General features: G+C 46.3%; 1 protein-coding gene across 1 annotated transcript in view; it reads right to left on the bottom strand.

Annotated features, from left to right (window-relative positions):
- Positions 1–20,414, bottom strand: part of LOC144114347 (uncharacterized) — a 333,452-nt gene that overhangs the window by 64,463 nt on the left and 248,575 nt on the right. Inside the window, exons 6-7 of the mRNA XM_077648004.1 lie at positions 16,751–16,949; positions 6,773–7,700 (exon numbers count right to left, since the gene is read on the bottom strand). Of these exons, the coding sequence (XP_077504130.1) occupies positions 6,773–7,700; positions 16,751–16,949 (1,127 nt within the window). The remainder of the gene's footprint in view (positions 1–6,772; positions 7,701–16,750; positions 16,950–20,414) is intronic.

The raw sequence follows: 20,414 nt of genomic DNA, 5'->3' as shown, positions 1-20,414 counted from the left end.
TCCCGAGCACCCTCTCGCGACCAATCAGTAATTGAAAGGAATGCGTCTACTTGGGACAGGTAATGACAGCTGATCCGGATAACGAGAGTGAAATCACTAAAATAATAGGAATGGGGTGAGGTGCATTTAGCAGATACTTTCAGATTATGATACTAGTAGCTCTCAAGAGAAAAGTATATAACAGCTGTATCTTACCGGTACTCATCTAAGGGGCAGAAACGTCGCGGCTAACGTGATTAAACTTAAATCGAAGACAGCGCAGCGAGCTATGGAAAGAAAAAATGATATGTAGGTCAAAACCAACACTGTTCCCACTTCGAGTTATTGATCAATTCGCTCTCACCCTGCCATAAGCTTGCCGTCCCGGTTAGCTCAATTGGTAGAGCGACCTCTCCGGTGAAGCCGTGGTCCCGGGTTCAAACCGCAGACCAGTATAAATTTTTCTTTTGCTGGGAAGTTTCTGAGAAAGCTGTATAGTTTTCCTTTGTAGCCGTATGGCTGCGCTTGGGTGGATGCCGATGATTAATTACTCCCTTATTAGCGGTATTTGTAACGTCAAGAGACAGGAAGAGAGCAGAGCGGATCAGGGAAGAGACCCAGGTTAATGATATCCTTGCCAAAATCAAGACGAAGAAATGGGCATGGGAAGGTAATGTAATGCGAAAGCAAGATGATCGACCGTCGTTAACGCCAACGGACTGGATTCCAAGAGAAGGCAAGCGCAGCAGGGGGAAGAAGAAAGTAGAGGGGCGGTTGAGATTAGAAAGTTGGGGGGATAAGGTGGCCGTAGCTGACACTGTGCCGGGTTGACTGGAGAGATATAGGAGAGGCCTTAGTCTTGCAGTGGGCGTACTCAGGCTGATGACGACAAAAAAGATAGTTACATTATTAAACACCATTTTTAGTTACTTAATTTAGCCTGCTGTAGTCATTTTGTTTCTCCAAACCTCCAACACGACTACGTATATTTTTGAAGATTATGTTTTGTAACTTCTTCAGAATGAAAATGCATTTTCAAAAGCGTGCGCAACTTTAAATAATTTGTAATTAATACCGCCAATTAGCAACACATACAGACACTGCCGATGATCCCAGAAACGCTGTCACTATCGCTTATCAAGATCGATCGCTCATGTGCAGTACTAAGGCGCAAGTTAACGGGTATCCAGCGCAGAAAGCATCAAGAGTGGGCATGAGAGCAGCGATACGATGTGGTTCACCAACGTCTTTCGTTTTTTCATCCTTCAGTGTCCGGTCCTCTTCACTGGCAGCGCCGCTTCAGATCCAGTTCTGTGCTACGACGGAATCCCGTCGGCGCATTTCGACGGGAGTGCGCCGGCGTCAAGTGACAAATGCTCCGACGGCCCATGGAATGCTTTCATGACGCAGCTGGTGACCACTTCGCAAGATTTTTACCCCGGATCGGCATCGACGTCAACCATCGCAGAAGATATAAATGGGCTGCACCATCGTCACCCCTTCAGTGGGCATGGGAGCAGCGATACGATGTGGTTCACCAACGTCTTTCGTTTTTCCATCCTTCAGGTTAGTCCAGTCTCATCCAAGTGTTCAAATAATGTCTGCCTCGTTATGCTCCCTTGCCCACAAGTGCTGTTAGAAAATGTATGCCAGTGTTATTATGTGCTCAAATTGGTATTGTCCGGAGATGTTGAATTAAACCCTGGCCCTGGCCATAGCACTCGTAGCAACCCTCAAAACCCGACGCCCAAATTTGACAGCGGTGCCATACTCGCCCTTCTAGAGGATGTAAGAATTCACTCAACAAACATTGAACAGGGGCAGGTCGAAATATTGAACTCAATTAGGCCGATTACATGCAGTCAAAAGGAACTAGACGTGAAGGTTACTGATATTTCAAACAGGCTTATAAATGTTGAGTCCAAACTTGCAGGTTTTGAATCCATCCGTCAGGACCTTAATGCTCTCAAGTCAACTGCTGAACGACTAGCCAAAAAAAAATTATTCATGATGGGCCCGATTGAACGACCTTGAAGATAGATCCCGTAGAGATATACTTTTCGGTATATCTGAATGCACCGAAGGCACCGAAACATGCTTGCAGACATAGGAAAAAATTGTGAATATAATACAGCAAGAAATGTCAATTACCCTTTCTAGTACTGATATCGCCCGGGTTCACCGAATCGGCATTGCATACCCTATGAAAACGCGGCCAATAATGGTGAAATTTTCCAACTACAAAACAAAGGAAATGCTTTTAAATGCTCAGCCTAAACTCAAAGATTCAGATTTTCTACGTCTGAAGATTTTAGTCCATATACAAGACATGTTAGAAAAATAACTTGCAAGAGTGGCAGATCGGGCTAGTTGGTATTTTCCCATAATGCGATACAGCGCGAATAAAGACGGGGACGAAGCGAGACAAGACAACTAACACGCACTTCAAGCTGAGGTACGTAAGGTTATTCTTCAACAAGAAATGCTGCACCTATTGTGCTGAAAGTGATAGCGTTTGTGAACAAACTAGCGTGTATGCTACTACTTCACGTGTTGATCCCAGTGCCGTGGGTGGCTCGGATCATACGAGACAGCTGGCTGGCCGCCTTCGTCCGCGTGCGCAGCTGATCTCTCGAATTTCAGTGCGGTTCAGCAATATACGCCGTGTTGTTCGCAATCGCGATGACCTTTCCCGTGCCGTCGATACCACATCCGTCGACATTATTGTCCTAACGGAAACATGGCTGAATGATTCTGTTACTAGGACAGAAATCCTCGCTACCCAAAAGCGGTACTCAATATTTCGCTGTGATCGCGCAGTCGCACGTGGTGGCGGTGTTCTGGTCGCCGTCTCTGATCATGTCGATTGCCTTCACATTGATATTCCTACGACACTAGAGTTTTTATGCGTGAAGATCACGACTTAATATCAAAAACTTTGTTGTGTGCATGCTACCGTTCGCCCTCCACTGGGATTGGTTTTTCCAGCGACCTTCATGATGCGCTGAGCGCTGTGTGTGCCAAATCTTTGAATCTTCCTGTTTTTTTATTTGGTGATTTTAATTTCCTTAATATTACCTGGTCTAGTGTTTCGTATACCACTATCAACTTTACGTCAGCATCGTCAATTTTGTAAATCTTTGTTCCGAGTTTTCTTTAACTCAGGTAATAACGCAGCCTACGAGGGTCACATCTTCAACATTCAATGTATTAGACTTGTTGCTAACAACAGCCCCTGATGCTTATTCAATACTACCTATTTATCAGGTATAAGCGATCATTCTTAATAACATATGTTGAACTTCCCTGCTTGAACGTCGCATAACAATATATAAGTAATATATGATTATGCTAAAGGAAATTGCACTGCCATCAATAAAGCACTTGAAGACTTCCTTGACAAATTTCTGGAAAACTTCAACGAAAGATCCGTAAATACCAATTGGCAACTTTTCAGAAATAACCTTTGCGATTTGGTCGACTTGTATATTCCTCGAAAAAAGCTTTCAACTAACTGCCACTATCCATGGTACAACCGCTCATTAAAACGTCTGGAAAACAAAAAAAGCAGGCTTTTCCGCAAAACTAAGTCTTCTGGAAAGCGTGAGCACTGGTCAGCACGCCAAAAAACTGTTACGTTACAAGAAGTCTTTGAAGGAATCGAAGCACTACTACGTAATGTGACGTTGCCAACGCTTCGAACGAGCAGTCCAAAAAAATATTGGAGTAGTGTCAATAAACGATATCAGTCACTTATATCCCTCGTTCACCCTAAGTCAAACCCTATTTCAAGCACTGACGTCGCTGACATCCTTAACGAGACCTTTAGTGCAGCTTTTTCAAGTGCCGTAACTGGCATTACTGATGTTAGAGACTGTGCATGTAACATAAGCTTTCCAATGGACCCTGTCGGGTTTGGTTATGACAGAATTATTAACATAATTAACAATTTGAAAATCTTCTCTTCTCACGGGCCTGATAACATTAACACCAAAGTCCTGGGGAATACTAAAGTGGACTCCACAATTTTTGTACTGAAGATATGTGAGCAATCGCTTGAAACAGGAGATATACCAAACGAATGGAAACTGGCTAAAGTGATTCCACTGTATAAATCTGGCTACAGGCATTCGCCCTTCAATTATCGTCTGATATCATTAACTTCCATTTCCTGTAGAATCATGAAGCATATAATATTTTCTCAATTATCAGGTTTTCTTGAACCATTTTCGTTTTTCACGCCTACACAACATAGTTTCAGGAAACAGTTTTCCTGTCAAACACAGTTATTATCTTTCAGCAGCGAAATTTGTTCCATTCTTGATGAAGGTTCAGAGGTCGACGTCATCTTCTAAAATTTTTGCAGCGCTTTCGATAAATTGTCCCATAGTCTGCTGTTGTATAAGCTTGCTCATCTTCATATCGACCCGAATGATCTAGCATGGATTCGTTGTTTTTTATCGAATCACTCGCAGTTTGTCCACGTTAACGGTCTTCAGCCACCTTCAATGCCGGTTACGTCTGGGGTACCACAAGGATCGGTACTCAGACCCTTGTTATTCCATGTGTACATTGGTTTATAGGGATTTAACGTCCCAAAGCGACTCAGGCTATGAGGAACCCTTGTGTACATTAATAATCTGCCTAACAATATAAAATCTTCTATTAAACTCTTTGGAGATGATTGTATACTATACCATGAAATTAAAAACACTAATGATGTCCACTTATTACAAGCAGATCTTAACTGTGTTGCTGACTGGTGTAGTAAATGAAAATTGATTTTAAACGCATCAAAATGCAAATTTATGAGCTTTTCACGTCAAGGCGTCTCGCCACCAGCCTCTTACAGCATCAACAATGCTTCGTTAGCCCCGGTTACCTCGTATAAATACCTCGGTGTACATCTGACATCATATTTATTCTGGAACCAGCATATCACCTACATTACTGCAAACGCTAACCGCATGCTCGGTTACATCAAAAGAAACTTTTCTAATGCACCCATTTCAGTCAAACTCCTTCTTTGTAAAACACTGGTTTGTTTAAAGCTTGAATACGCCGCGTCGATATGGGACCCTCAAGCTAAGTCTGTTATATCTATTTTCGAAGCTGTTCAGAACCGTGCCGCTCGTTTTCTTTCACAACTATGACCGCACATCAAGTGTCACACTAATGAAAAACACTTTGTCACTACCATTACTTTCATTGCACAGAAAAATTTCACGACTCTGTCTTTTTTTAAGTTCTACAATCTGAATCTTGTTTTTAAACACGCTTTGCTCCTTCCACCTACCTATGTTTCATCGCGCAATGACCATCCAAGCACAGTGGGCGTTCCGCCTTGTCACACTAGCGCTCGCTTAAATTCTTTCATTCCAACTACATCATCCGAGTGGAATCACCTGCCAGCAGATGTGGCACTCACCGACGATGTCGAGCATTTTAAGAAAAAGTTAAGTGCCTGCTTTTCTTGTTCATGGCATGTGTGCCCTTCGATTCGTAGTCCCACATGAACGCTGCGTTGCTGATTTGTAGTTTGCCTTGCTGGTTCTTGTTTTCTTTTCTTGTTCTTTTTTTCTTCTATCTTTCCATGGAGGTGCACAATTTCTGAAATCTGTAAAACTAAGTGCAGTTAGCCATATGTAATGCTGTAACCCATGAACGTATTTCAATTTCTTGTTATCTCCCCTCAATAATGCCCGCAGGGTCATGAGGGTATTTGAAATAAATAAATAAATACAAAACTTAAGCCACTCACTAAACAAAGATCTTTTGGCTTCTAACGATGGTATATTTGCTACTTTTATGCTCATTTAGTTGGCATTCATTTGGTGACAAATTAGTCCCATCCGTAGGAGGTTGATAACTGGGACCATTACGACCTTTTTGGTAGTCTTGGCTTTAAAAACGTAGATAATATAAATCGACAATATTTCCCAGCCACGGTGCTCTGTGGCAACTGTGGCTACATTGCGGGACTTACTGTGGTGCCGCAGTTGCATAGTAACACTCCAAGTTGTCGGTCAGTAATTTCACATTTCCGCGAGGGTGTTTTTGCTGGCTAGTTGGTGCATTACTGGAATTGGTTTAAGCGTAGAAAGACAGCACAGGAAAAAATGAAGTCGACTGAACAGAGCGCTAATTAACAGCGAAGTTTTTTATTGGCAGACCTCCTGCTTTTATGCAGCAGCTGTTCTTACTAACGAAATAAAAGAAAAGAAATCACGCGAGGACATGTCAAATCGACTTAGATCCAATCATCCAACGAGGTGAATTGCATAATTCCAGTTCTCTTGCTGCGCAAAATATCTGAACTATTTTTTGAGCTCCAAATTTACGGAATGCTGACACACTTGCTATCAGATTTTTCAATCTCATCAACTTCAAATACTGCCCTTCCTAGTTGCGTCTTGCATCTGCGCAGCACTGCGGTGTTTCCCAGGGACGAAAGTGCAATTGTTGCATGTTGGAGGCACCTCCCAGCCCCAGTACTTTCCATACAGCTGGCCTGTGGTAAGCGGTGTATTGCCCAGACTAAGAGGCTTGTTGCACTGACACCATTTGTCTTTAAAGTACTTTATTTCTCACAAAGAATAGATTTGCTCCTGTATTCGTTCTTCATATTTCTATCCGAAGATGGTTCTCGTTCTTACGTTCCTCACCTTTATTTTTTCTCTGCTCTGACGCTAAGGTTACCCAGTGCGTGGTATGTTTTCAGCTTCGATGTGCTTACCGCGAGCACATGCACAGCCACTACACAGGACACGCCGTGGCATGGTGCAAGGCTCACCTGGAGAAAAGCATGGCGTCCAGAAGGGCCTGCAAGTCTTCAGTGGTGACACTAGCCAAGTGTCCGCCTTGCAGGGCGCACACGTCGTTGGCCTTGGCCCAGGACAGACTTTCGTTGAAGACCCTGTAGCAGTGCAACCCCCAGGAGACCCAGCCGAACTCGCAGTCCTCGGCGAGGGATTGGTTCACGAGCACCGCGTCGTAGGTTGCACAGAAGCCGAGGCTCGCGGCGCTCAGCGTCAGCGGCTTCGAGCTGCCGGGCGGTTCCTCGAGGTGCACCCGGATGGCCATCACATTGCCCGCGGACCGGAGCGCCGACAAGTCGGCGCTGCCCGTCCAGTTGCCGCAGAACCGGTGCTCGGTGCCTCCCGAAGAGACCTCGAGGAAGTTGTCGGGGCAGGACGAAGAGGCGCGCGCGGCCGACACCTGGAGCGTGCTGAAGCTGAGCTGCACTTCGTAGCCCAGCGGCATGACGAGCGCGAAGTGGCAGTCCCCGGGGGCTGAGTAGAGGAGCGACGTGCTCTTGCCGGGCGGGTAGCAGACGCGGCCGCTGGCCTCGCTGTGCGTCTCGTTCCGACAGAGCCTGACGAACTCGTACTTGACCGTCCAGCCTTCGGCCTCCAGTAGGGGGTCGCTGCGGAACGTGATGGAGAGCCTCTCGTCGAGGGACAGGTACGTGAGGTTCCGGCGGCTTCCGCAGAGCACGACGGACCTGGGCCCACGGCCCGCCAGCGGCCCAATCTCCAGGCTGTCGTGCTCGCAGCGGGGCTCATTGGCGGGCGGCAGCTCAAGGAACGGGATGCGAAGCAGTACGCGGTACCCGCTGGGCGCGAGTATGGTGATGAAGCAGTGCAGGCCCGGAGGGTAGAAATCCGGGTGGTGGGGGCTGTGCCACTCGCCTCGCGTCCTGGTGAGAGTCGCGTTGCAACCTGCGAAACAAAGCACATGTGTTTGTCGGCGGAAACTTTTAAATGCGATTGCATTTATCAGGAAGTCGAGCGCGCTTTAGCGTCTGTTTAGGTCTCAGCAACAGCAGAAGAGGAGAGAGAAACACTGTACACGCGTCTTAGTGGACGTCAGAGGCATTTGTGATAGGGAGGCTTTAAGAGACCGACCATAAAAACTGGAGAAGAGTGGTGGCGGAATGACGCCAGAGGCTGCATACAGAGGCATGCGGCGCAGCGCAATGCAGGGCAAACACGGCAAGACGGCTGGCGCTACGGGTGATTAGCGGTGAATTTCCCAGCAATATAAGTTGAAAATTACTTCCTTCTGCGCTTGGACGAAGAAAGAGAGAGCCGCAACTTTTTCTGCATGGTGACCGTATAAGCGTTGCCTAAAAGATGTAGCAAGTGATGCACCAGTAGCATCTGGAGATACAGACTACACCTTTTGAACTAGTCATCCCGTTGGGAAATAGAAATGGGTAGAAATATAGAGAAAAGGGCGACTAGTGAGTGTTCAAAACGTGTGCTTCACGTGGGTACTGTTGAGGATAGCCTGTCTGACGATCCTTGCCTGTTGTATGGTGAGTGTGTGCATTAGGGTGCGGTGTAGTACCTGTTACCAATCTCAAGTGCGCTTTAGTGCTCTCCTTGAATATAGCTTTATTTGAAAGACACACGCCCCTTGGATTAGGTTCTTTGAGCCCTGTTCATGCAACCAGTGGCAAAGCGAATCGTAGGCAAGCTGGTGACCGAGCTCACTTTGAGTGTCACGCACTTTATTTCGGTTCTACGTGACCTGTATTGGACTGTTAAGTCTATTGCACAAGATTTCTACAATTTCGAGAATTTCTTAGGTCAATTGCCAGAACAAGTTTTTTCAGGGTACTGATGGAGCCCGAGTATACGTGCAGCTAAAGTTGTCGGATTATGTCCGTCATTTGATCGAGTGCGTGTTGTATGGCTGTTATCTCTAGTATGTCCATGGATGACAGAAAAAATGTTCCCGACTGATTTTAAGCGGCCGTCCCTCATCGGACAGCCGAGGTACCGTAAAGCACGGGTCTCATAAAGCGGGCTGCTGACGGGCCGTTGCGCCACAGGCCTCGCGCCTCGACGTCGCCGTGTTGGGAGCCGTAAATTGAGCCTATAAACAGCATCGAATTTGAGAAAGAAAAAAAAATTAGCGCAGCACTTCTTGCGCGTGGGTTTGTGCATGGGTCTGTGACGACGGCGGTTATTATTTGTTCGACGTTCACATGTACAGAAATACACAGAGTGGCTTGTGGGCTAGTTGGTTATGCATTGAATAAAACTAGCGCTTGAAGACAAAGGTGAGACACACACGCACAATGAACTGAGCGCATTGTGTGTATGTGTCTCACCTTTCTGTCCGTACCTTCAAGCGCTGGTTTTGATAAAAGAGTACACATCCCAGACTGTTTGTTTCAGGACGTCGGTGTGCGGCTTGTGATGCATCGCCAGGTTTCCACATCTGTCTGAGGTGCGAAGACCTCTCGTCCTCACCCCTCCGAGATTTACGACTTCCACGGATGCTACAACAGCTCTATTATACGGCTTGGAAGCCAAACCAGTGCGCCGTATATTTTTGGCAAAGACTGTACATATGTGCAATAGGATGAGTCCTAACACTGAGAGTGTTATAGCTGTGAATGTGCTATGTCTAATCACACCGCCAGAGAATCGTGGAGAGTTGTCGGACAGAGGAGAAAGCAGCAGAGAATTCCCTTCTGGCACCCAACGCATCAAGTCTGCTTGATCCGAGATCCTCGCTCTGCATGAACCTGACAGGAATTGACGGACATGGTTCTTGTTAAGTTAGTCTAATGAACAACCGTCGCTTAACTCAGTTCTCAAGGGCACGGCGCGTGAGATGCACAGGTAGCGGGTTTTGGCCTCTGCGAAAGCGTGTTGTCTTTTATTATTTCTGCGAAACTATCCGTAAAACGACACTAGTCGCCAGATTGACCGGAAACACGCTTCTACCTTCTCCAAGGAACGATGCCTGACGACGCGCCTTCTGATGAAATCCCTATTTCCCCAGACCACGCAAGAAACTTTAAACAAGAGCGTAGGCTTCATGACAAGCATCTACGCCCCATCATTATGTCAAATGTTTTGCATATAAATACGTCACCGCTCCCGTCGTGCTCATTGTGAACAAGCAACCCATACGGGTTTCGAAACGTCTTGTCTTTTTTCAACTATGGTCGGTGACTGCTTCTTCATTTCTTTAGATCACCATGCCTGACCAGACGGATTGCCGTCGAACTCTGGACTACATAAAACTATCTACCGCCTGAAATGATTGTTCAATTATTTCTTTATCTAATTAAATAAATATATTAACCATTGTTTTTCTTCGTTTCAAAGACGACTGGTTGCTTAGCAGATAAAAAGCAGCCTTAACAGACACCTCGTTCCTTCCTATTTCAGTTGGTGCACGCATAGACATATGAAAATTTGAAATGTAACCATTTCGTTATCAAGAGCTGGGCAAGTAAACACCAGGTACTGTTACCCTGCCGGTAATAGATTAATTAACGCACCTCTGATGCGGTGCAGAGTTGTATTATTCATAACGATGCATTCATAGTCGTATGACAGCGGACAAAAGGAGAGACAAGACACATCCGGCGGGGACTTCTGAGTATAATTATTAATCTTCCTAAAAATGCAGGGCATGGCAAGATTTCATTTGTCGTTCTTTTGTTCTGCGGTTTCTTAATTGTGCTTTTGTGCTCGTGAGCGTTCGTCAAAATACCACCGACTGATCCAAACGCTTCCTCTTGGCGGTGCTCCTCTTGATTTCTTTTTCTAATCATTTTGTGAGTCAAGTTACGTAGCATTTCTATGCAGTAGCGATTTCTCAGCATCTGACGGCAAGCTTAAAGCGTGCACGCTTACCGGCCACTTCCAAATAATGTAAGGGGAAAAAAAGCGCATTTGATCACGGCACGGCGCACGGAAAACCTACCCTGGCGCCCACCTCGAATGAGCACCGGTTACAAAAGTCCCTCACATAACCTATATACTCGCGTAAGACGTCAGCGGGCAGGCTGTCGGTGCCCCCGGCAGGTTGATACGAATGGCCTGACCCGGCGAGAAGCGCAATCTGCACGGACACAGGCGCAACGCGAGCGCAGTGGGCCATTGTAGCCCATGCTTTGTTTGGACGAGGCTCAAGCGACCCGGCCAAGGCACCGCCGTACATCAGCCTCGCACGGCGACTGCAGGCTGGGACTCCATTACGAGGCACAACGCAGTCACATGTATCCAAGCAAATCCTGTAGAGCCAGAGGCCATCTCTCGTCTGTATTGACTCACAGCTTTAACCCGCGGTGGCGTCAGGTTGCTGGCCGGGCAGAACCTAAAGCGGAGTGCGCGACACGAGCAAGAATTGCTATTAAACGTCGCGGCTGTTCCGGTACCGCACAGTGTGCAGGTTTTGTCTTCACCCACGGGACCAATTCAGTTTTGTGACAAAGAAAACCTGCTAAGGAAGGCTCCACATGGACAGCGGGCAGGCCGAGGTTTTCTTTTGACCGCGACTGATATTGACTTCGACATGTTGCGAGCCGTTATCCAATAAGCCCCAGTTTTAATGTTAACATCATGCATGATGATCTGAAAGTCATCGCATCGCTAGTTTCTGCCTGAGTAAACCTAATAATGAAGACGTTCACACGGCCCTGACTAATGCCGCATTCGTACAGAAGCGCGATTACCACAGACCACTTAGAAGACCTTTCTGTTCGCATTATTACACTCATAAAGTTGCTGCGGGCCGCTAGTATTTCCAGCAAATAAAGGAAACACTACTGCGAATCGCTTCTCACGAGCGCAAAAAATTCCGATTGCGCTCTAAACATGCGCACGTAACACGAGGCCGTTGAGACGGACGCCGTAGTGCTCACGCAAGCGTTGATTTCGACAGGTTTTTTTACTACCCATGAAAAATACCGTATACAGTCGTGCAAGGGCCGCTCCCGATAACTTGGCAACCAAGGCGCTGAGATGGCGCGAAGCGATTAACTGCGTAAATAGAATGCTCTTTTAAGATGACGGGTTTCCTTTCTGCCGTATGCCAATGCCTGAAAGTTGCGCCAAATAATTTCGCTTTGCTTTGGCTGGCTTTTATCGCTCACTAATGATGTAATGCTTTACATTTGCTGCATTTACGCTTCCTTTAATTTGGCTGGCTTTATGGCTTGCTAATGATTTTTTTATGCTTTTACATTTGCTTCATTATACACATCTCGCTACACTTAGCGCGCGGCGTCTGATCAGCCGATGACGCACGCTCGCTTTCGGCGCGCTTTCCCTCTCTGCGCGCTCGCTGCTCACATGGGGGCGTGGCTTCGCCAGGCTATCTAAAGCACCTTGAGGATTTAAGGGCCTCACGCCTTTCCGCCTCCGTCGATGCAGATTTTCCCTCTTGCCTGTTATCGGGAGATGGTTCTCGCGCTCAGCTCGCTGCAGGTGTCGAAGGCTTCATTCGTCGGCCACGCAGAGACACACGCTGGAATTTTCACCTATTGGCACTACTACTGCTTTCGGAATAAAAGAAAAAAGTCGGCGAGGTGCAATTGCGCTTTAAGGGTGCATAATTTTTCTGGCATCGGTAGGATCGACTGGTAGCTGTAGAATTTGTACTGTGCCGCTATGTCGGTGTTGAGGTCTAGGGTGCTTCGCATCGAAGCCGCAGTAGCAGGTGCTTTCGAGCTAGTCGCTGCTTATCATTGAATGCCTAATGTGAGTCCATAGCCTACAAGGAACCATTATCCATATTTATTTCGGTTTCATTTGGTCCTCTGGCATTGGTCAGTGTTTTTCGGTGACGTAGCTGCGGCTTTCAAGCGTCCGCAAGAAGCGACTGGACCATTGGCTCATTGGCGACCACGCCTCGCCATTGGCTGCATGTCGCAGCCAATGTTCAACCGGTGCGTGTGAGAGTGGCGAACGCTATCGTCGACGTGTGGACCTGCTACCTTGTGATTTATGCGATTGGCGAACTCGAGAAAAACTCGCGAATAAGGAAAGCCCTGGAATTCATATTGGGACGGTCATGGTGGTGGCAGTAGGAGCTGCAGAAGCTTGAACCATCGCTTCGAGAGATGGCAAATGTAAGTGTGACCGACTGGAGCCGTTTAATGACATATCTGACCAAGAGCTCCGGCATCAATTTCGCCTGTCGAAAACGTGAGTGCGCTGGCTGCGCGACGAGCTAGGCGGCGAGCCACGTCTGTGAACACTGCCTCGAGGGCCTCAATCGCTCACAGTCTAAGAGCAAGTCCTATGTGCCCTCTGATTCTGCAGGACCGGGAGTTTAGAGGGAAGCGTCGGCTGTGACCAGCACACCACTGTGAGTAGTAGTATAAAGGATGTCTCTTACGCGCTGTGCAGAGGCTCCCTTATCTCAAGACTGCGGCTGACCGCGCTTATATTAAGGAACGTTTGTTTCTCGCAAGCGTCGCGGACGTCGTGGGATGTGTCGACGGCTCATGCATTGCTATAAATGCTCCTTCAAAGTCTAACTCCGACGAGATTATATCTTGCGTGAGCCAGGAAGACAACAAGAGGAGCAACCAAATACGTTCACACGCTCAAATGTTCGAGAGACGCATAGAGACGGAATAAAAACAACAGCATTTATCTCAACGGTCACACACTTGGAAATTGAAAAACGTACGCCATTCACCGCCATTAAGGTTATGGGTGGTTCATCTTAATAAAAAAAAGATTTGAACTTTGAAGGCGAGTATTGGCATAAATTAAACGCAGGTTTTATTTAAGGCAGCCTTGCTAGATTTGCTTTTCAAGTGCTTTATTTGGCGATTAAAGTGTACGCTAACGCATATATTGTTTTGTAAAATAAGTTTGCGGGCTAAAAACAGGCTGCATGAGGATATCTCGGACCTGATTTTCAGAAGCTTTGACATCAAATGATTTGCTCAAATGTCCAGTTATTCTAAGTGTCGCTGTTTTTCTTAACGTTGAAACATAAGTCAGCGTTACAGTTGAATCTGTTATAAATGTTCAGAACTGAGCCTTCCCTCAGCCATAACTACCGCCAATTCCACATTAAGAAATGGGCTCTACGCAGGCTGTAATTAATCTTCAGCAACCGTATTTATCTTGACGTGGTCTAAAAACTATTGAAACACGCAAGTCCTAAGCTCCCGATCTTGCCTAGGAAGTGCTAAGAAGCGGCGAAAAATAGTAAGCGGGATGGTCACAGATCAACGGACGTATTGTGACATTACGAACTGGAATGGTGAATTTGATGCATCCCTGCCTTCTTTGCGGTGCTGCTGGATAGTTTATTTTCTATCGATATATTTATTTCGCGCCGATGCAAGGTGCAAAAGTGGCCGTTGTTGAAAAAGTACAAACTTGAGTGTAGCTTTTGCGACAGAAGCTGCAACGGGGTGCACAGGAACAGACAACTTTTCGTCGCTTCCCTGACACACATGATTGCGCAAAGGTAACCTGCAGAAGCATCGCTGCATTGAAATCTCGCTCGCCGTCTGCAGGTCACGTGACAAGAAGAAGCTCCGCTCCCCGGGTAATTTTTACGCAAAGTCGAACCCATCACAAGTGATGACGCGACCGTAGCGTTCTTTACGGTACAGGGTAAAGTATAATGAATTACAAATTATTATAAAGCACATTCAATGCGCATCTTGCACAGTATAAAATTCTTATGAAGCGCCATCAAGTCCGTAATAAAAATCAGCTAAAAGCATTGCTTGCATAACTTACTCCGTGAAAATATAAAAAAATGAAAGAAGGCAACCACTTAACCACTGGAACAGCCTAGCCTTCCCCGTGAAATGCTCGCTCACGGTCTCTTACTTCATTCAAACGGTCGTTAAGTTCTTTCATTTGTACCTAGATCTCTTTTTTTTCTAACAAAGAACATCGTTATGCGTTATTTTCGTGCTGGGTTGTTAATGCTGCTTTCAAATGTTATTGCTGCTGTTGTATTGATGTTTAGTAATTGTTATTGCGCTTATTGTTTGTTCTTTCGCTGTAATTGATATTTATTCCTTCCATAGCTAATGTTTACACGTACATCTACTTTCTCACAAGAGGTCCCACTCGAGCTTTCCGCTTCGGGACCTATTTCTGTAATACATACTGCGATGCATTGTATTCACTGACAATAAACTTGGACAGTGTGATCAGGTGAGTCGCACTATATCGGCATCCCGCGGAGCACATGAGGTGACGACGAAGTGGGTATAACCCAGAGTGACTCTGATAACCCAATAAAACTGGAGGCGCGGCGAGGGATGAATTTTATGCCGTGATACAATTAGTTCATTCATCTGAGGACTTCGCCAGTTTCGCCAAACTCGGGGCATCCTGAATAGCGCCCCTGGTTACTAGTTATCAACAAAGCACTAAGCGCACAACAAAATGAAAGTACGATTATTTTCGCAAAGCACTCGGCATCTATGCGAGCGGAAACGAAGGCTAAGCGAGAGCCGCCTCGTACCGATGTCCACCGATTGTAAACGCGCGAAGCGCCGATTCGAATTGTCGGCCAAATCAGATTTACTGTCGAGCGTTAAGGCGCATCGCTATGCTCGCGTGTCACCGCCTTAATTCTTATTCGCGATGACTTCAGGAGGCGTGACGTCTGCCAGTGGAGTGCCCTACCAGCCTGTTTCATTGTGGGTGCTTCCCCACGGTCGTCGGTAGCATCCAGACTTTCAGTGAGTCATCTCCAAAAAGGGTGCACCAGGACCACGCTAATTCACTCTAAAATGCGGTTTCATTGTAGTCGAACAAACTGAATGTAAAAATGCCGCTTTCTAGTAAGGGCCACACCCTGTCAAAACCTTCAAAAAAAGTACGCCCCTTGCTTGAGTGTACACGGCAGTCTTCTATTGTGCGGTCGAATTTATAACATCTTGCAAGTAACTGTTTAGTAGACAGAAACATCCTAGTAGGGTTGGACTTAAAACAACGTCTGTGTATTTCTTCACGAGTCCTCATGAGATTATTTCCGACTGAACCGCTAACCTCATTAAACAAAATATGAATTATATCGATGTTATGCGAAGTTTGAGCACAAAATGAAAACACAAGCGAAACAAACGAAATTAAGAGAGAACAAAATAAAACAAGGACCCAGAGGAGAACAGAACACATATAAATTTGTTGGTGATGTGATCGTGGAAGGGACGGTGCTAAGAAGAGACTATAACACCGACGCGTTCGCACACATGCACGTCGTTCATATCCCGTCTCTGCACTGATCACTTTCGCATTAAAGCCAGGAACCAAACGATGCGCATGATCCCGCGTAAGTGGCGTAATCGCGGCATGAACTTACAAAGTGCATACGTAATCAACGGCGCTCAACAGTGCTAAATTATCTCAGCTAACCTTGCTTCACAGAAAGCCGAAACGATCACACGATGCTTAAATTTTGTCACTACCGAGCAAAATAAGCGCTTTTTATTAATTAAGCATTAAAAAATGACACTGCAATGGCTGAGAATAATTGGCGCTCGGGTTTCCCCATTGGTTCACTCTCGGCATATAGTAAATAGAACCACAAGCTACGACCTTTCAACAAATTAGTCTTTTTTTTTTATTTGGCCAGAGGTAAAACAATGCTGAAAAAACACAAGAGATGTCGGAAAAATGACGCCGAAGGAAAGAACAAGGCTTCGTGAGGACAGAACAGATTCTCGTTATAACGCAAACATGCGACGAAGCGAACTCACTGGCCCTTTCTAGAGCGGCATTGCACCTCAAGGTCTATGTTTGTCGCAACAGCTTTGCGGGGTCTTTTTTTTCCAGAATAAACGACGCCGCTTTCGGCATCTTGGTATGTTGTAAACGAAAACTGACGCCTTCGCGTGTTGCCAGAAGGTTTTACTCGAATGATCTGCAGGTTATTCCAAGTTTCGGCTCTGAAGTCGCCTTGAGCAGCCCCTCTATGTCCGAGGCCGAAGCAGAGCGGCGGCCAGCAAGCGAGCCAAGGCGCCACTCACCTTCGCGGCTGTTCAGGGCGTAGACAACGGCTCGGTAGTAGCAGGAGCGGCAGGAGCGTGCCCGAAGCGCGAGCCACTGTCCTCTGCCCGAGGTGCGCAGCACGGAACTGTTGCCCAGAACCAGACCCTTGGCTGCTTCGGTTTCCGCCAGGACCTCCACTTGCGCTGCGACGCTGCCGGACAGACGCAGCTCCTGGAACTGAGCACCGCCGTCCGCAATTAGTGAGGTTTGCCTCGTTGCTATGCTGAAAGGGTTACGCCGCGATACTGCCGCCTCTGAACCCATCGCCACTTAGGCTCCTCATTTTTTTTTATCAAATAATAAAAATCTCGCTGAGACTTCTCTGAGACGTCGGTATTGCACGTTTTAACCCTTTTGTTTTTCACTTTTAACACTGGTTACGGAAAATTTCCCAATGAAGAAGGCAACGCGCGTTGTTAATTCTGCCAAGCTCCATTTGATTGTGAATTCATTACACTAAACACGGCCTATTTAGAAGTTGATCCGCCCCTTTGAAGACAGCGGCGTGGTTAGCACCTCCTGAAATAAATGCCACGAATTGATTAGTTGCATTTAAGTGGAGCTATTTCTTTTTTCTTTTTCACACTTATGAACTAAGTCAACATACTTTCGGTTTCGCAATCGACGAGGGGTACACGCAGAACATTTTATAATGGTGCAAATACAGAACGCGAGGACGAGAACAGGACATTACACCTTCCTCTTGATCGTTTCAAGCTTTTCTGCGTCAGAGATTGGCTTGTCAGTTTTCATCGGTCACTCGGTCCTACCGTTCAGAAGCCAGACCTTATTTTCTTTGAAATAGTCAATACCTTTTAAATAGCCGATGTTCAAAAAATTAGCAGTAGTACTTCGCGGCAGTGCAACTCCGTTAGATGACCTATCTACGTGCCGTAACATCAGCGATTAAAGGCGAAGCGCTAGCAACGGGACCCCTTTGGTAAATACGCGTTTAGACGGCAGCGAATGAGAACGAAACAACATAGTCGCGAGCGCTGATTCCTGCCAAAGCTGAAGAAGACACCGACGCCTTTGAACTGATCTTCATGCGCAAGCTTGAGCGCGGCAGTGCTGGGTCTGCCACGAAATAGCGGAGGAAAAAAATAGCAAGCGGGGCCTCATACCGCGGTACTCGAGAAATCCGAGCACGTTAACTCGAGGTCGTAAAAGCCTCGAAACTCACCCGGTTCTTGTCCGTACAGACATCAAATGAATGCAAAGCATCTGCGAATTGGACCTCTCGCCTATCCCCAAATTACCATGTCGCGGCAAGAGCGGATTCTGGTGTCGCCATAAACTTTTGCCGCACATTTCCGGACTGCTGTATTGCTATGTCTTTGCTTTCGGCATCGGGTGCCTAAGCAAAAACAGTTTAGTTTGAGGTTCAAAGCAGACGGAATTTTTGACATTTATTAGAGTCCCGCTACTTTTTAAGATATTTACTCACTAGTCACTCAGCGACAGAAGTCGTCTTGTGACCACAACAGCACGTTTCAGACGAGGCGGTTCTTTTTTGAAGCCGCGACTTAAACCACGGTTAAAATTTGGACACCAGCATGCGTCAGTTCATGATTTGTTGCGAGGTGCTGGAACTGGTAAAATAATGCATCTACTTCAGTCAGGTGGTGATTTCTGATCCGGATCACGAGAGGGAAATAACTAGATGAATAAGAATGGGGTGTAGCGCATATGGCAGGTTCTCTAAGATATTGAATTGCAGTTTACCAATATCACTCAAGAGAAAAGCATACAACAGCTGTCTCTTACCGGTACTCACCTACGGGGTAGAAACGTGAAGGCTAACGAAAAGGGTTCAGCCTAAGTTAAGGACAACGCAGCGAGACATGGAAAGAAAAATAATAGGCGTAACGTTAAGAGACCGGAAGCGGGCAGAGTGGGTGAGGGAACAAACGCGGGTTAATGACATCTTAGTCGAAATCAAGAGCAAGAAACGGGCTTCGGTAGGGCATGTAATGCGAAGAGGAGATAACCGCTGGCCATTAGGGGTAACGGAGTGGATTCCAAGAGAAGGCATGCGTAGCAGGGGGCGGCAGAAGGTTAGGTGGGCGGATGAGATTAAGAAGTTTGCGGGGATACGGTGGGCGCAGCTGGCAAAGGACAGGGTTAGTTGGAGAGACATGGGGGAGGCCTTTGCTCTGTAGTGGGGGTAGTCAGGTTGATGGTGATGATGCGTTATTGTTTCCATTGAAACGGCAGCTCCTTTAAAACCCGACTGCTGGCACTTGCAATTCTCGTAAACCTGTTATAACCTGCTTGTGGCAGTGCAAAGGCAGTCATCTTACATTCTACGGCACTCCTGTTCCCCACATACTCAAGTGCACGGCACCGCTGCGCCAGCAACAAGCGAATTTATTCGTTCCTGAACTGGGCCATTGAAGTTTTTCATAGCGGCTTTGCCGTCCTTCGAGGCAAGTCGCTAGTTTGTTCAGGTATACGGTTAAGACGAATTTCGTCGTACGGTTCATAGGCGAAAAACAAAAGCGGTTATTTTTTACCCGCAGGGTGAAAAAGGAAGATGACCTTTTTTACAGATCTACAAAGACTGAGGTGGTTGAGAGCATCAAAGTGCTGGGTGCGTACTTCTCTAAGACTTCGCAGAGAGATCGCCACGTAAATTATATTTTGCAGGAACTACGTTTCATAACCGGTATAATCAAACGAAATCATTGCGTCTTTCCAATGACTGCAAAAGTAGCTGTTTACTATCCCTTATTCTCATTCTGCATGAATTGTTCGTATTTAGATCGGAGCACAATGGCAGAAAAAAAAGAAAAGAAAAACATTACCGTTTTTTTTAAGAATGCGAACAAAAAATGTATGAGTCGTCAGTAACGTACCAACTTTTCATTCGAGTGTACAAATATTCAAAAAGCTCAAGGTCATTCGAGTCGCTAAAATGTTCCGATACAAACCCCTGCGCAAATACTTGCTCAGCATTAAGAAAGAAAATGCGCTATTTATAGACATCCCGCTATTAGAATTGTTAGGCAATGCCGCCTATAATACTAGAAAAACCGACCGCTGAAAAGTTTCCAAATTCCATACCAATTACGGCTTTCAGATCCTCAGGAATAACCTGCGTCGACTGTTAAATGAACACCTGAAAGCAGAATTAGATGCTCTAGAACTAAATTTCCAGGAACTGAAGGCGTGGTTTTATTAACTCGCCCTTATGTTCACAATACACAGCGCGCACTTCATAGATAACACACCCTGTCGATTCGTTCTGCCACAGCTGTGTTAGAAAAAGACGTCTAAGTGTAGATAGTCTTTACCCAGTTGTATCGTGAGCGCTTCTCTTTGTGTTATTCGCAAAAGCATCATGTTATTTTCATATTACTTTCTAAACTGTGTTGCTTCGGTGCCGTCAATGCCAAGGGGACGGAGAGTTTTTTCAAACCGTACTGGAGCGGCCTTTCTTCTTGGCTCCTTTCACAATGTGTACGTCATGTTGTGAAGAACAAATTAAACGAATGAATATGCCAGCCCAAACAAACATCCAACGACCTGTGGAGGCCGTGACCACACTAGAGCGAAAGGGCGGGAGCTATACAGACTCTCGCTACCCTGGTTATAATATGGAAGCTACTCGTATTTGTCGATTTCGTCTCGCCTTACGCA

Source organism: Amblyomma americanum, chromosome 1, assembly GCF_052857255.1.
Source record: "Amblyomma americanum isolate KBUSLIRL-KWMA chromosome 1, ASM5285725v1, whole genome shotgun sequence".
NCBI classification, from domain to species: domain Eukaryota; kingdom Metazoa; phylum Arthropoda; class Arachnida; order Ixodida; family Ixodidae; genus Amblyomma; species Amblyomma americanum.
This window is presented reverse-complemented; position numbering and strand designations above follow the sequence as displayed.